This window comes from Xyrauchen texanus, chromosome 40, assembly GCF_025860055.1.
Source record: "Xyrauchen texanus isolate HMW12.3.18 chromosome 40, RBS_HiC_50CHRs, whole genome shotgun sequence".
NCBI classification, from domain to species: Eukaryota; Metazoa; Chordata; class Actinopteri; order Cypriniformes; family Catostomidae; genus Xyrauchen; species Xyrauchen texanus.
In genome coordinates this window covers 16,127,770-16,145,851 of record NC_068315.1, presented here as the reverse complement: position 1 = coordinate 16,145,851, position 18,082 = coordinate 16,127,770, and the positions used below count along the sequence as shown (strand labels likewise).

Genomic DNA, 18,082 nt, shown 5'->3' with positions numbered 1-18,082 from the left:
TAGTTAAACTCGGCAAAAGGGCTCCATCCACACTACAATAACATAGCAGTGCTCTAAAAAACACACATTTTCACACATTTTCACACTTTTGAATACAGCTAATTATAATCAATACAGACAGACCTTATTCAAAACACTAACCCTACTTTAAAAAGTTATATTTTGCTAAATTCAGTCATTTTGGCCCATAAATATGTGACACCAAAGTATACTGTACTAGCCTGTCTACACATTACGTTGTACATGAGTCACAGAAATTTTGCTGTTCTTCATTGTTACTTATGCATATAAACATTGTATTACATTATGAATGAATACATATGTATATAGAAGTCATATATAAAGTCATTTTGGGTCTGGAAAATAAAATAAAAAAAGTTACAAAAAATGTCCTTTTGAGTGATGTTCAAAGCAAAGCTACGCCACTGGCTTTTAACATGTCTGTTCCTTATTTTTCTCTCTCTGTGTCTCTCGTTATCTCTCATTAACTCCACATCTCCTCTTCCCCCCGAGTCTCTCCAGCGCTCTCTCTGCCCTCTTTTCCTTTCCCTTTCTCTCTTTTTTTCCTTACATTTTTAACATATTAATTTGTTACAATCACAGTCATTCCAGTGCCTTTACTAACATCTTATATATTTTGTTTTCTTTTTCGTTTGGCTGACAAAAGTTGCATTGCTGAAAGCTGACTTGCAAGGTAGATAGATATATGTGTGTTTTAACTGATGCCCCCGTTTTACCCCTCCTCCAGTGTTACAGTCTGATGTTGTAGATCACATTTGCTGAGCAGCCGGTCTAGTAACTCCATCACCATAAATACAAGCACCTTACACGCTCCTTGTATTTACAGCCCCGGTCTTAAAATGTCTCAAAATGTCCTGTGTTATAGTCGTCCCTCACTTCCCTGCCACTTCTTTTTGCTTTGGAGCTCACATCTGTTCTGTTGTTTATTAGAGGCATGTGTCCCCCTCCTCTTCTTCTGACAATGCCCCCACCCACTGCATGCAGTTTAAACTCCTTTCACACAAAAGCGACGGAAATCGTTTTTCACCCTTCTAAAAGACTTTAAAACTAGAGTGAATTTCCCTAACGCTTTGGTGATCTCTCCCGTGTATTCGAACACAGATTACTCCAGATATAAAACACTAGGTTTAAGAGAACGCTCATCGGGGGGAGTGCGCCAGCTCTCTGTTGCTGTCTCTCCCTGAGACTTTAAATGAGCTTCGCTCAGACAGATCAGGTGAGACAGCAGGAACAGAGCTCATCTGGATCTCTCTCTCTCTCTGCCAGACTCGCTTCACTTCCTGCTTTTCCTGAGTCAAGTGGCAGAGGCACAAATGTGCGACTGATTGGCCAAATGGTTGAGTGATGGAAAGGATGGAGCGTTTGAGGGCCAGGAGCCTGTTTTACATGCCGGCTGAAGTAATGAGAAATGAAAACAGAAGTGTTTCCGCAGGCTGTAATATGCCTGGCCCAACGCCCCGCCGGTATGCTTCTGTAGACAGAACACAAAATGAGTTGTTCCAGACGGCCCCCATTTATCTTACAGCCCTGTGTCCTCAGGGAGTGCTGCTGCTTTAAACCCACCTCAGCAATACCAGGAGCAGATGTTATTATCAAAACAGAGGCCTGTATTATTACTAAAGCCAAACATTGCACAATACTCCCAATGCTACACCTTCACCAATGCCGGGGGTGATGCTTGTATTGCACTTTAAGTCTCCTGTCCATATTTAATGTCTTGATTTATTACATGAATCTAATATAATGATGTAATGTTTATCATACAACATTTAGTTCCGGTCCTCTAACAAGCACTGTCCCAAGAGTGCTGATATTTAGTGTAATAGATCTGAACTAGGTTTGTCTGCGGTTGTGGTGTTCTAGACAGACTGCTAGTCTATACACTATTTACTATTTTCGTAAGCACAGCTAAAATAGCCAATAAAAAACCAACCTGGCCATATTGTGTCTTAGATGTGAGTTACTCTATATTAACATCTTGTTTATAAAACAGTTGAATAAAAGCAATATCACACAAGCAAGAGTGCTGTTGTACTGAAAATACAGTATATTCGGAATGACTCATGTGATATTGCTTAAATATAAACTAAAACAGAATATATATGCTTTATTTTGTGTACAAAATTCCTATTTTCCTTCAACTGGCTTTTACATTAGTAGTTTTAATAAATCTACATGTATCCTATTAATCACACATTTTCATCTTCTTTGCCCACCTCAGATCTCAAAACATTGTCTGAAAAAGATTAAGTAGTTGAAGTAAAAGATTTTGTCCTCAGTGGTAGCTGCTTTTTCATCTTGATGGGGAGTGAGCAGATGGGACGGTTCTGTGTGGCTGTTTCTGCTGCAATAAAAGCCCTTACTCTACTGTGGATTTGATGTCGTATGGGGCCTATGAATTTATATACCCCTCTTCTGTCTCTTTGTTTTTCTTTCTCTCTCTCTACTCTGTCATCTGTCTTTGCAGGCCCCAGCACTACCTGTCAGGAAGACTCCTGCTCCAATCAGGGCGTGTGTCTGCAGCAGTGGGAGGGCTTCAGTTGCGACTGCAGCATGACATCATTTGGAGGACCGCTCTGCAATGACCGTGAGTCTATCATCTCTTCTGATTTTCAACTACTGTAGAGAAGCAAAACACACTGATCCAGAAACCACCCAAAGTAAAATCTAATTCAAAATTATATTCAATATGTACATTTTAGAGTAAGCTGTGAAAAATAAGCACATTTCCACCCAAACTATACTTGAACCACACACAGTAATTCACAAAACCGTTTTAATTGAGATCAAAAGAGCCAAGATTCTGTCAATGCACCAGATGTCACATGTCACATTGAATTCAAGTGGAATTAGTGACCCAGAGAACATGGCTGTGTTCAGAATGAAATTATAGCATACTGCACTGTATATAGACTGTAAACTGCCCATTTTTTATAAAATAGTATGTGAAACCCTACACAATATGCAGCGACAAACATTTGAAATAGTAATGTTATGCTGCTGTCAACGAGTGCCATCCAGATATCATCTCTGAAATAAATACTGTTACTTTGCATTTTAATAATTTTTTTTTATCAACTATTGACATTTTTATCAAAAATGAGTTTTTTAAAACACGGCTCATATTACATCTGGTGTGTTGTATACTGCACATATTGGCAAATGTAGGAGATCATCCATGCATACACAATATTCACATGTTGTGGACACTAGACAGTACATGCTGCAAAAATAGCATGAGTTTACTCTTGTGCTACACCACTAGAGGGTGCTAGAGAACAGTGCATTACTGGGAATCTGAACATTGTCAGATTTCAGGACCATTGTCCTAAAAAAATGGCTTAATAGACATTTTCTCCCAGAAATAAATGATACTGTACATAGAGGAAATGTGTTGGGATTTTTTGTATCACAAGTGAGTGTGACACATGCTGGGAATCTGCAGAAGAGGGAAAGTCCTTGAGATGTTTTATGAAGAAGATCTATTACAGGCTCAAGCCATGCACAGCTAATCCATTCTGCGGGTTTGCCAAACTATTAAGAGCCAGCCTTTGTTCAGGGGGAAGAAACCACATAGACGGCTTGCATTACATCATCCGCACCCCTGCACCTTGCTGGGAACTATTCAGTGTGTGTGTTTTTCTATTCAGAACAGCAGGCAGAAGATGGGGTGGCAGCGGTGTTCTGCTGTCTTTGAATTATAAAGAAACGCTTGCATATTTTACTCTGGCATCTCTTTTTTCCCTATATGCATTAATGATATTTCAATTGATACATAAAATAAATGGGTGAAATTGTATGTCACACCTTTATTAATTTATATAAGCCAATTGATTTATTGAATTTTTTAAATAGCCAATAGGCTTTAGTTTACATCACCGCCTTGAACTGATTTTATGCATTCTATTGCTAGTCTAAGGCAGATGTATTAGGTAACATAGACATTCTCATTCTAGAGAGCATTTTATTGGACAAATTGTTGTATACACCCCTGAGTAAAAGATGAGTCCTCAGTATTTTTGGTTTGATTTCTGGAAGAGAAAGACTGTACATTTTAAATGCTGATATCTGCTAAAAGTTGGTTTTATCAACATTTAGTAGTACACTACACTACAATACAGAGTAGATGTCCTTAAAGCTAATAGACATGAACTAAAAACTACAAAAGCCCAGTTTTTGTTTTACAGGGTCTTTAATGTTCCTGAATATTCATATGCCCATACACGTGCACACAGACTCGTTGAGATATATTGAAGCCTGGTGATCAGCAGCCCGTGAAGGCAGTGCAGAGGGAGAAAGACTTTGTGCAGGCACAGTGGCCAGAGTAAATCCTGAGTATTGGGCTTACAAACCGTGGACATGAACACGCAGAGCCTCTCAATTTGAAGAAATGGCCTCCATCTTCACATTATACATTATTCCAACACAAGTATAGTGCTGCATGCTAAGGTTATTAAAGTTTTATTTTTATAGTTTTGAATGTGTTAAAATATATATATATATATATATATATATATATATATATATATATATATATATATATATATATATATATATATATATAAATAATGTTAAATTCAAAACTAGAATAACCCTGGCATGCTTCTCAATTTCTTCAAATTGAGAATCTCTGCACGTTCATGTGGATTTACTTTGGCCACTGTGCTGGCACAAAGCTTTTCAAATGGATGGATGGATGGATGGATGGATGGATGGATAGATCACATAAACATGCACATTGTTTACGTCTTGTGGCTATACTTTTGAAACAGGTCGTATTTCAATGTTTACAGATTTTTTTCCATTGGGAAATTTGTGGTAATCAACATCATATTTCTGCAGAATATTCCTTCAACTGATCTCATTTGGATATTTTCAATACTCCCTACATTTTTCAGAGCTGCAACGTGTTTTTGTTGTCAAGTGGCATTTTCATGTTTAAAGACTGATTTATTAAGCTTCCAATTGAAAAATAGAATGTGTTTCAGAAGCTAAAATAAATAACTGGTAATGGTCATTTTTATTTTCTTTTAATTTGGTTTGCAATTATAAATGTATTTTAATATAGTTTCAGTTTTTCAGTTATGTTAGATATGTCAGATTGACTGCAGAGTTGAGGGCATTTGGCCCATCAGTCCCATCAAACATCGGTCCCACTGATACAGTGTGATCTGAGAGAAGAACTGCTGAATTACTGTAATTAATGAGGAGAAATGCTTCTGCGTGTGCTGCAAAACAGATTTGCTCTGTCTAAATACTATTAAAGATACTGAGTGCAGATAAGAGACGTAAGAATTATGCGATGATTAAAAAAATGACCACAGCTATAGAGATAACCTGCTCCTCACGTGAGAAATGTGAAATGAAATCTGATGCATCGCTCTATTCATGACGGAAACCCTCCCATCTGCTCTATAGCCGAACAATAAGTCTTTAAAGACGTGCTTCATTTTTAATTAGCTCTTGCTTATCAAAGATCTTGTTTCTGATGATGATAAAGAAAAATAAGAGAAAGAAAGAGAAAGAATTAAATGGGTTTGTTATTTATTTGTTCTCATTTTCTCTTCCTAAATCATTGCTGCTTTCTTTATATATTTAAAAGAGGGCAGCACTTCAGGAGAATAGAACATTATTAAATGCAACACTATGCTGGAGCAGAACAGAAGAAAACTGAAATTTCCACTTATTTCTCCCCTACTATTTAAAATAGTTTCCTCTACACTGTGCAGAATGGAAGCACCAGTATTAAAACATGCTCTACTTCCTTTGAATCTGCTTTTGAGGTCAGCTGAAAAAGAAAATGGATTGGCTGAAGCATGTGACTGCTGAAGAGTGGTGAGGGTCCTCAGAGCGACACCCCAGATTTGCCATTAGGTGGCAGTCTTGTAAACATTATAGGGGAAAATAATCTTTGTGCATTGGGTTTCTTTCTGAAATGCAGTTTATTTAGCTGAAAACAATTAGCTTGTTATGAATATAGCCTAATGGTTCCCACATTGTTTTGTAAAGTTCTGGAGTTGCAATGTAATGTTTCAGTATACACAACACCGTGTGTCGGATAAATCACAGTGATTAAATTGTCTTCAAATCATAGCATTTTCGGCTGCTGGTGGAGTGTGTCTTAGAGCCCCTGGTGGGGCGGATCTGATAACCCGGCTTTGTCAGCTTTAATTATACATTGCTAACGATGCTGAGTGTAGGGAGAGGGAAATATCTCCTTGTGTGAGTGGAGATGACACCAGTGTCACTTTTGCTACATCTGCCTTCACACTCCAACTGTTACCTCTATGGAGACGCACACCTGCAGACTTCCTAAACACACACACACACACCCACACACACAACGCATGGTTCACATTATGTGAAATAATGATTTTTTTTTTATTTATTGGTGAAAAACAGACACATCATCAGAGCTACATTTGGAGCTTTACCCGATGACACACTGCTGTTATTTCTGTTTAGTATTAACAAGAGGTGACTCATTTATGCACATTTACCGGTTACACTTTTACATGAGGTTCAATGAAAACAGCATGTGTGTAATACAATATTTTTTTAAAATCACCTTGCTGTTTTAATTAGATTATTAACCATGTGACACATGATGAGTTCAGTGGTAAGCTATTTTCTGTCCACACTGAATGCAAAAACTGAATGACGTTCAATAACAAAGATATTTAATGTTTAATGTGCACAGGATTTTGGACCAATATGATTTTATGGTGGGCTTTCCTATGCAACATTAGAAGCAAGCAATGAACACTTGTCGTGTTACTTGTCGCAATTAAGACTGGTTAGAAAAAAATTCTGATAACTTTTATCGCTTCTTTTTTTAACTTTTCGCATCTAGTTAGGATATTAGACATCGATCTAATATTCACAATAAAGCAAGGCCACTGTTTCCAGTTTGCCTCATCAAACCTCCGCTGTCCATGGTGCTGAAATGCACCTTAGTGACTCTCCTCTCTATAAGAGAAGTCATTCAGCTACACAATGGCCAAAGATGGAGGAGTATATCAATGTTTGACTAGTTTGTGAAAGATATGGAACCCATGCTTTCTGAATTCCTGTTCTGCACTTCCTGAGCCACCCCTCTGTCAAGGGGAGACGGACGAGAGAGAGACAGATTAGGAGAACGAGAGAAGAGACCCCTCATCTACAGCTGCACACGCCTCACTGATGATAGATGGGGAGGGAGAGAACAAAAGAGGGTGAGGATAACTCGAGCCAAGCTGCATCGTTTTCCATTTTCCCCGCGACTCATTCAAAGGGTATTTTCCTCCAAACACGTTGCTGATCTAGAGAGGACTATTTCTGGTAAAATAAAAACGTAAAGATTGGAGACAAAGTAAGGAGAGAGTGAGGAGGAAGGTAGATCTTGCGACTTTGCATTTTCAGAAACTCTGACCATAGTGAGACCACTATGCACCCCCCCCCGGTTCTCTCTTCCTGTTCTCCTTTGGTGTGTCTTCCAATGTTTCCTCTGAGAGGCAGTGCAGTCTCAGCCAGAAGCAGCTCTTATGTGGTGTGTGTGTGTGTGTGTGTGTGTGTGTGTGTGTGTGTGTGTGTGTGTGAGTATATTTGTGGTTTGGGGAGGGGGAGAGGAGCTCTGTATTGAGTTAAATGCTGCAGCGGCGATCTCGTCTTGTGTGTGCCATCGCTTCTGGTAGTCTCTCTGTTCCTCTCCTATTCTCTCCACGGGGGAACAAGAGATGCAGCCTCATCTTCATGGGATACAACTGGGATTCAAGCTATAGAGTGCACTGGCAAAGTCCAGAACTCATGGGAGGTCTATAACAAAAGCTGCACACTCTTGTCTCCAATACACCTACCACACTGGAGTACTGGACCGGATTCATTTGGGTCTTTCCTTTTTCTCCTGAAGGAATTTGTGTTTGTAATGTCACAAAGAGAGGAATTTAAACCAGGATCTTATCCATCAGTAATCTTCTGAAATTCTGCTGCTTTTCTGAATACATATCTCGGACAACTCTGTGGAAGTTCCTTCTCCAAGTGGAATTCGGCACATGCTGTGGTTCTGCTTCTCCAGTAATTGGGCTGTTGCATGGTTAGGGTCCAAGGCTTCAGCAGAACATGGGTTTCCAGGCGCTCTAAGGACACCACTCATTGAAGACCATTCCTCCCTGTGCACTCTGTTAGCATGCTGACGGGTGTGCTGCATCAGTGGCCCGGCAGGGCTCCTGGTGGTCTTGCTTCCGTCCTGTTCTGCATCAGCCTGCGACTGGCTCTCTGGTTGCCCCCGCTGGCTTTGGCTCTGGCAGAGGGGCCCGGGGAGCTGTTCGTCCCTCAGCATGTGCCTCATCACCTCGTGCCTGCCGCCAGATCACACGCCCCCCTGCGGGCAGGACATGGTGCGTAGCTTATTCGACTGCCATATTCAACCTCTCACCTATGTGTCAATCCATACAGAAAGAGCATGTTATTTTTAATACCTGTTTGTGCATAATATAAATGTATGATTCAGATTAATGCATGATTTGGAGAGGAAAAGAGAAAGATATGTATCTTAAAGAGGTGTTTTTGAACATTATGCACATACATTATGCAGGGTACAAATGTTGAGAGTCTAGAGTTGGCTGCAACACAATCATAAAACAACCGGCAATTCAGCCTCCCGTTACGCTGACTATACTTGAACACACACAGCGGCTTTAATGTCCTGGCATTATTTCTAGGGGCCATTTGAGGGGGCTGTGTTCATATTAGCACCTGGGCCAAACCCTTAACCTTTCCTGTTTAAAAGGCCACATTCTTGCGAGCTGACTCCAACTGACCTTTTGACGTGATCAAATTATATTTAGATTTCATCGACTGCACTGTGGTCACTGCACTGCATAATTTTTTGTGTGTGTGTGTGTGTGTGTGTGTGTTTACTGCAGCAAACTGGTCGAATTGAATGTACTCAGAATGTACAAAGAGACAGTGGACAGGCTTTTATGCAAGCTATTAGACCCCAGGGTCAGACAGTGATTTCCACAGTACACCCCCTACACCTCCTTTGAAACTCTATTACTTCTGCGCAGCCATTAAATCCCATTGGCTAGCGCTCCTGAGACTGGTGTGCAGTATAAAGTGAACACCTTCTGCTTTATTGCACCAGTGTTTTCCCCCCAGTTTGTGTTCTATTGTCTCATTGCGGCTGGCTGTTTAAAACTATCAGGGCGATTTCTACGCTGTGTGTGCAGAGGGGCTTGAGCTGTCAGTATGTGATCCACTGCACTTATATAATGAGACCTGGCTGCCTTTCAGCATTATCCTCAGATTATGCTTTGATAAAAAAAACTATTGAATAGAGGCTGGAGGAAGAGAGCGGACGCTTGTGAACTGAGACGATTCATTTATCATCCTTTTGGAGAGGTTCTTAGTTATTCCCTCCCTCTTTATCTCTGCCTCTCTCTCTATCACTCGTTCCCTCTGTCTTTGTCATATTCTTCCTTTCTCACATTATTTCTGTGTGTGTTTGTGTGTGTGTGTGTGTGTGTGTGTGTGTGTGTGTGTGTGTGTGTGTGTGTGTGTGTGTGTGTGTGTGCATGTGACACAGCTGGCATCTCTAATGGTAGGGTGTGCTTAGATCACAGAGTCCCGCTGCTTGCATGCGTCCCCCAAGGCATCGAGGAGGCGCATCAGGGTCCATTGCTTCTGTCCCAACCCCCCTCCTGACCAAGCTAATCTAAATCTCTCCAACCTCTGGAATTCTTTAGATAAATAATATTCTGTAACATATTTCACAGCAGATCATAATTCACAAGCTCAAATAATGATAATAATGCTTCCCGGCATATATACTACTGCATTTACAGCACGAACAGTCACCTCTGAGCAAAACTAAAAATCTTCCAGTCCTACCTGCTTCTAGCTCTGTTTTATTATGCCACGATGAAGAGTTTGAGAACAGTGAGAGTTCTGTTGTTGCAGCAAAATTACCATTTTAAAACCATTAACACTATGTTATGTGGAGTGCATAAAAGTGTGTGTGTGTGCCCTTGTCTGTGTGTGCCAGTAAATGTGCCCTTTCTCCCATCGAAATTATTGAAAATGAAGTGAAAATGAAAGCAGAAGGTGAGTCAAATTATTAGAATTTAACCCGAGCTCAAGCACAGTGTTCTAAAGTCTAACCTATTCCATTTTCCCTCTTTTCCTCTTTTGTTCTGCAGTCTTACACTTTTTTCCTCCTCTTTCTTCCTCTGTAATATTGCTAATATTAGCAAACCTTGACAGTTTCAGTTAATGTATATACAGTGGGGTGCAAAGTTTTTAAGGAAAATGCTTCTGTTAGTTTTTAATTTAACACAATAATTTAATTGGAAATGGTTATGAGCATAACAGTATGAGTGAAAAGGTAAGTTGAACATTTTACATGAGTTTCAGAATTACCGAATCCCCCTTGGCTTTAATGGTAGCATGCACTCGAGGATCCCAGCATGTTGTCCCCGCATGATTTAAGAATGTTCCACAGAGCATCTTGTAATCAGAACTAATACAAGCTGAATAAACCTTTTGTACTAAGATGTTATTGTGGTCAACATGGTCACAAATTGTCTTATTTGATTATTAACCATGAAATACTTATTATTTCTCATTTATTTTACATCATAAAATTTCTTTATTTTAAAATGTAAAAAATCCTAAAACGTTCCCTTTATTTCCAGTTTTAAATTTGACTTTGAATGCGAGATTTTCAAAGTGATCTCAGACTTTTGGACCCCACTGTAGTTTATATGCCACCCAGAAGCAAATTTTTTTATTATTGTTTTCAATGTTGAGTTGAAATAAGACCGTGTTAGACATTAACGACATGCTTTCATTGCAGGAAACGAAATAAGCAAGAAAAGCACATTCACTCGCCAAATTAAATAGATGCTTAACCGAGAGATGCATTGCTCTTTTGCACTGATAGCTATACATCACTGATAGCTAAAAGTCCTCTCACACCTACAAAAAATTTTTTTTGAAATGCAATTTCCAGTGTAGATTGGACAGTGCATGTTAAATATCACTCCCCCTCCCTCTTTAAATAAGTGAATGTGTAAGTGTATACAGTACAGTACATGCACATGTTTCCATGGCCTACGGTTTTAAACAGGAATCTTTTGAGTGTATGAGGTTTTTCATTATACTGCATCTCTCTTTTTCTCTCGTTCTCTCTTGCACATCACTAAAAATCTTAGTAGAGTTTGTGTAAGAGAGCTCATCTCTCTCTCTCCCCCCACCCCCTCCCCTTTTTATGTCATAGCTGTGGTTTGAGAGGCCTGAATTGTTATAATAAGAGGATGGCATGGATTTGATAGTGAATGGTGATGGGCCTGGTTAAACATGATACTCAGACAGGCTGATAATTTGGAGTGTAGGCTGTCTTGACTAAGAGGAAGATTGAGGGAATTATAGGAGGCAAAGAGTTGAACTAAGTGGTCAAAGTCTATGTACTCGACAGTGATATTCCATTGGGAATGATACAGTATCTCCAGCAGCAAACACATTGAGACTGAGAGTGACTACATAGGGTACACATTGCATGTAGTGGGTACATTGTGTTTGTTTCAGAGTATATGAGAAAGACATATCATCCCCTTTATAGTATGGTGGTGATTGATTCTTTAAATGCTATGTACTCTCCCAAGTAAACCTAGGGAGTTGAGGAGAGAGAGGGAGCGAAAGAACAATAGCTGTAGTGTGTAATCTAAACCCAGTCAAGCCAAACCTCCAGAGAGATTTCTTATGTCACCGTAGCTCACACATGGGGCTCAGGGAGGCTTAGAGTGGATGTACTGACACACACACACACACACACACACACATGCTCAAAAACCTGCAGAGATTACTACACACTCTTTCCGTCTAATAAAAGAGTTATTTGCGAATTCATCGCTCAAAGTCTAGGCTGGCTCTTTCTGTCTCTTCTTTCTCTTTTCATTTTTTTCCTTTCTTCTTTTTTCTTGCTTTCCTTTCCTTTCCTTCCTTCTGTTCTTTCCTTTCCTTTCATAGTTTTATTCATTCCTTCCTTCCATCCCTCCTTCCTTTATCTTTCCCTTGCAAACACAAAATGCAAATCACACACAGATTAACTCACAAGTACACTTGCAGGTGAACGCACACTCTCACACACCCTTAACCTAAGACTCATCATCTCCTAAACCCCTGGAGGTGCTCAGGAGCTGAAAGCTTGTTATAAAGACACAAAGCAAATCAAAACAGCATCCACTAAATTGCCACAGCAGACAGGCTTTCAGCTAACACAGCACAGACCGCTCATTCCCAGGTCTGCCTTAATTGGCCCAGGAAAGGTCAGCAGGAGAAATACCACAGCTCTGCCATGACCACAAACCCCAGTGTCCCCTGCCTCTTTCACTCTTCAATGCTCTCTATTCATATGTGAACTGCTGTTTTATTTCTCCAGAAATGCCCTATTGTATCAACTAACTATGTGAAGCAGTACAGAGTGTATTCTAGTGTGTGTATGTATTCTAGTTGTATAAATCTAAAATATCCTCATAGGAATATTGTACTGTAGTAATGTTCTGGCTTCTTTTTAGTTTTGTAGATGATTCAGTTTGTGCCAGGCTATTGTCCTTGAATTACATGAGAACTAAAATAAATCAGAAGACTTTACATTTCACAACGGGTTTTATTGTATTAGTTCTGATTCATTCAGTCCCCTTAGGTCTGACAATAAAAACTGAAGAGACTATTAAAGAACGGAAAGGAAAATGTTTTGACGGGGGCCAATGATGCATGTAAAAATCAAACCCACGAGGCATGCTGGAACTGAACAGTATTAGAGCTGTCCATGTTGACTCTCAACTGTGTCCTGAGGCTCCCACCCACCACCACGGACCCCCAGAGCCTAATTTCTGCCAACCATGAGCCCCCATCTCTCACCCGGGAGGATTCCTTCATTAGCAGACAATATGCGCTGAGCTGGACCTACATTTATGATAAAAATGACGGCTCGTTTTGAAACCTGCATCTAATATCGATTCCATCAAAGTCTAGGCAGCACTTACTTCCTGTATTTTTTCCTTTCTTCCTTCGGTCAAAGTCTAGGCATCACTTCCTTTCTTTTTTCCTTCCTTCATTCTTTCCTTCCTTCCTTTGGTCAAAGTCTAGGCAGCAATTCCAACCTTCCTCCTTTCTTTTTTCCATCCATCTTTCTTTTACATTTGTTCCCTCCTTCCTTCCTTTTATTTTCTTCCTTCATTATCCACGGGTCATTAAAAAGTATTAAAAGGTATTAAATCAATTTGCTTAAAAATAAGGCCATTAAAAAGTATTAAAAAGTCTTAAATTACAAAACCCGATCTATTTATTACTTTTATTAACATTTCCCTACTTGGGCTATAAGGTTGAATGAAAACCTTACAATTGAAAACCTGTCATGCCTCGCAGATAGCAGAGAGTGGCCGTGCGGTTTTCACGTATACGTTCAGTGTACATATGCGCTGATCCCATGAGTGCTGCTTTCATTTTGTTCATTGTCATTTTAACATTAACAGACTGGGTGATTACATGAGAAGACACATTTCACTAAGTTGTACTGTATCTTTCAACATAACCTTAGAGGTGCATTCATGTTTTTTTCATGCTATTAGTTGGAGAGAGAGTGCACAAATTTTGCTCATACTTTTAATTCACAAAAATGTTTTAGTAAAAATATACAGTATGTTGGTAAATACTGCTTTTTATTAGGCCAACTGAATTGCTGTATTGGTGCAAATAAATAAAGAGCAGCTGATTCATTGTAAACTGAAGTTATGTTTGTGTCTAAGAACAGTGGTAAAGCACCACTCATTCGGGTTGAACAAAGATATTTGCCAGCTTTTTCAAACAATGTTCCCCGAAATTTAATAGTTCAGATAAAGCAAAAAAGTTTCAAGTGTGGCATGACAGCATATATAATTTGATTTGGTTTAGTTCAGGGGTGGATTGGGAAGATAAATTGGCCCGGGATTTGACATAGAAAATGGCCCAAAAGATGTTCAGCTGTCCTCTTCAGCATATCGTGGCACCGTTTTGTGGCCCGTTCTGCATAACGTGGTGGCTCATTTTAGCTTAGTCCCGGTTCTTCCGATGGCCAGTTCACCCCTAATTGGCCCGGTATGCCAGATTACCAATCCAGCCCTGGTCTAGTTCAAGGAAAAGCTTGTTGATAGTGTCAATAATTCAGGGCCATTTGTGCTCATGTTTGATGAGAACCTCATTGAGTGTACTAAAAAACAAAACAATTGGATGTTTATGTAAGATTTTTGGAGGGACATCCAGTCGAGGTACCTTGTTTATAGTAATGAACATAAGCGTAAGTAATGAACTACTAGGAATGTTCCGATACCATTTTTTTGAGGATGAGTAAAAGTATCAATACTTTTTTTAGTACTTGCCAATACCAAAACCTGTTTGTTTTTTTCTGAATTCAATATCAGCAGGTTATTTAAATTGTATCATCACAATTTTTTTAATTAATACATTAATTACAACTTTAATAAAATGAAAGTATACAAATTTATTTTCAGCATGAAATTTTATTTTTGTATTAAATTAAGTGATTTTATCCAGAACCTCACAGCACAATCCTAAATACAACATTGAAGTTATTTTTGTCTAATAAAGTGCTGCATAGAGCATCACAGTTGTGAGATATTGCTTAAATATAATACAGTTACTATTGATTTTTTTTATTATTATTATTATTATGAATATTAGTAGTATAACAGTTAATATTACATAATGATATAGTAGTGATCTATTTCTGTCATTGTTTTTTTCCTTTAAATTGAGCTTTTATTTTGGCGGAGCTTTTATTTTGAAGTGTTTCTGTGTCATTAGAACAAAGAGTTCTGACGTATAATTACTAAGTGATTACTAAACCGTAAAAGGCTACTATATAAATAAACAAATATGTTGTCTGTATATTGTTCGTGCTAAAAAGTGAAATAGCGCTCTGCTTTCTGTCATCTGCAACAGAGCATGCGATGCTCATAATAGTGCTTTCCATGTATGAGCCAATGATCTCTTAAAGGTATGAGCAGTTTGTCTCTATGCCTGCACAACACCGGCTCCACACATTCACAAGCACTCACATTTAAAACACTGCATATGCAAACAATCTATTTATCTCATTCCTTTCTTCCACCCTTACTCCAACTTTTTATTCCGCTCCCTTCCATCATTCCTTTCTTCATTCCTTCTCTCTTCCTTCATTTTCATCCCTTCCTTCCTTTTTCATTTTCTTTTTCAGTCCTTTCTTCATTCCTTTTTTCTTCCTTGCTTCTTTCCTTCATTCATTTCTTCCTTCTTTTTTTCTGGGCAGAATAAAAGACTGTGCTCAACCTATCATAAATATGTCAGCTTGTTTAGAAGTCTGCACCTGAAGTTGATTCCCAGGAAAGGAACAGGGAGAAAATGGAGTCAAAGTTACAAATATTTTACTTGCTGTTTCAGCTGATGATAACGGCCAGTTTACCAGCGTCAAACACACACATATGCAAAGACTCACACACGCAGTCATCTACACATCCGCACACTCTTAGGTTGGCCAGTGTTCCGCTCGAGCTGTTGCCTGTAATTATCCAGTTGGTGTGGAGCTCTGTGGTGTCAGTCTGGTAATTGGAGCTCCAGTAATTCACTTTTTAATTGCCCGTTTATTATTGCAGAAGCTTCAGTTTTGTAGTTGCGGCACCACTCACACTGAATGTTTAATAAACAAATACATTGTCACAGAGTCATATTTCACAAAAACATTATAACTGCTTCACATAACCCCCCCACACACACACACACACACACACACACACACACACACACACACACACACACACACACACACACACACATATTATTTAAGCACAATGGAACAAAAACAATTTGGTGACTATAACATGCCAGATGGATGCAGGGCCATAACCACAATATACTTTGAGTATACCAACCCCCCTCCACCCCCACAATAAACAGATGTGGCCAGATTGTCCCCCCAATAATTGTTATCTTACTGTTCTGCTGCAGTTCATTTGGCACTGCTGTCTAATTGTCATTAAGTTGTTGCAGGAATAACATAATGGTTTAAAAAATGTAGTTTGTTACTGTGCTCAGTAGTTTATCACCGCTTGTCAATGTCATATGAGATCCGAAATCGATCCAATCAAATCAATGAAGTCAAGATTCAAGTTTAAGACACTAAGTGGGATCCTTGTGGATTATCCCAGTGCCGCATATCAGCAAGCAGTTCAGGTTAAGAGTGTTTGTGTCATGTGAGATGTAAGTATCTAACTAAACATGCAATATTTGACCACTGTTTTGTGATTGAAATGTTGTACCAACCGAGATTAATTTCCAAGGGTGCAAACTATTAACCATTTGGCAAAATTCACCATTTTTTATTTTAAATATGTGTTGTACAGTACGTGATTTTTATGTCATTCATAATTGTGAATGTGAAAACATTAACAGTTTTCAGTGAATCAGGCTTAAGACAGAGAGTGAATGTGTGTTTATTGTAAAGGAAATGAATGAATGTGGTAATCTGGCAGTTTTTTGAAGTAGCTTTTTTTTAGACATTGTCTATGAAAATGATCTATAAAAAAACACAAAGTAGAGTGATATCACTCAGATAAGAACTAGAGCATGGTAAGACCTGTGACTTGTGACTTCTATTGTGCTTTTAGGTTTTGGCAGTGTCAAATTTTCTTAATGCAAATATTATTAGTTAATCATTTAAAACAGTATCTCCTAAGAGTCTACTTTTAAAAGAGATAATTTTATTTTGAGTATGTCTTGTCAGGTTTGTGCTCAAAAATGAGCCACCAGTTAAGAGTAGTTCACCTAAAAATGGAAAATTTACTTATTCTCATTTACTCACCCTTACATTGTTCAAAACCCATATGCTTCTTTTTGCTAGCCAGTTGACACAGTCATGTCATTTTACAGACACCTCAATGATGGAAAAAATTCAAATTATATTAATATTTTCTTTGAGGCAGCACAATAAAGAAAGAAAAGATGACCGAAACAGGCAAATTGCTAGCAATGCAGACAGTGTTTTTCTTGTAATCTGTGAACTTTAAAAATGTATCTTTTAAACCAAAAATAATACAATCTTTGGCCTATATTACATTTCAAGCCTTTATTCAGAAAATTATTGCATTCAGCACCTTTACTATATTAAAGGACCAAAGATAACCATTATATTTGTGACCTCAACACCCGTGACCCCCCACCCCCAAAATGGTTTGGTCCCCCCACCCCAATGTTCAAGACATGGTTATGGCCTTGGATGGATGGAAAACACACACACAAAAGTGGTGCATACCTGTACCACATACAACATTTACCCAGATGATCATAGGTTCAAAACAACACTGTCACTTCCAACACTCCAGAGACTCGTGAAGGTTACAGTACAGCATGTCACCTAGTTTTTTTCTACTTTGAAGTGTCATTTTGGTTTTGTGTATAGTTCTCTATTTGGGGTCTTCATTTTGCATTCCTTTTATTTTGACAGCATTTTCATACCAGTGGGGTGCATGTGTGTTTGCATACATATGTGTTTGTTTGTACTCACTAGATGTGCAAAGCCCAACTGTATTGTGTGTGTGTGTGTGTGTGTGTGTGTGTGTGTGTGTGTGTGTGTGTGTGTGTGTGTGTTTGCCCATCGGGTGAATGACTCCAACCCTGCAGAGTTTGACTGATGTTCCTCATTCTAGCATGCAAGTAGGAGGTGGGCAGCCTAACACAATACACTGTAATTTTTGACCAAACTGCCAGGGTCTTCACAAAGATTGTGTTTTCAGGCAAGAGGCATCTATGGACATGAGGCAGAATAGAATAGGAGCTCAATTCATTCCATAATCCAAGACACAAGCAGAAGGTTTTGTGTTTCTCAAGTGTTTATTGATGGAATGTCAGCTCAGCACAGCTTATAAATATTGTGTATTTCTGCAGGAAGATTTGCTTTGTATGAGCACCCAAGACAATGACTGTATTGTATATCATTGATTTTACATTTAAACATAGAAACAAGCAATCAGATGCTGAAATATTAATTGTT

General features: G+C 38.8%; 1 protein-coding gene across 8 annotated transcripts in view; it reads left to right on the top strand.

Annotated features, from left to right (window-relative positions):
• LOC127633287 (neurexin-1a) overlaps window positions 1-18,082 on the top strand; it is a 223,629-nt gene that overhangs the window by 133,503 nt on the left and 72,044 nt on the right. For 6 of the 8 annotated variants that reach the window (XM_052112288.1, XM_052112290.1, XM_052112287.1 and 3 more), the window contains one exon: window positions 2,489-2,608. In XM_052112288.1, coding sequence (XP_051968248.1) covers window positions 2,489-2,608 — 120 coding nt within the window. Of the gene's footprint in view, window positions 1-2,488; window positions 2,609-7,729; window positions 8,397-18,082 lie in introns of those variants that run through there. The other 2 variants (XM_052112292.1, XM_052112291.1) reach the window with 1 other exon arrangement.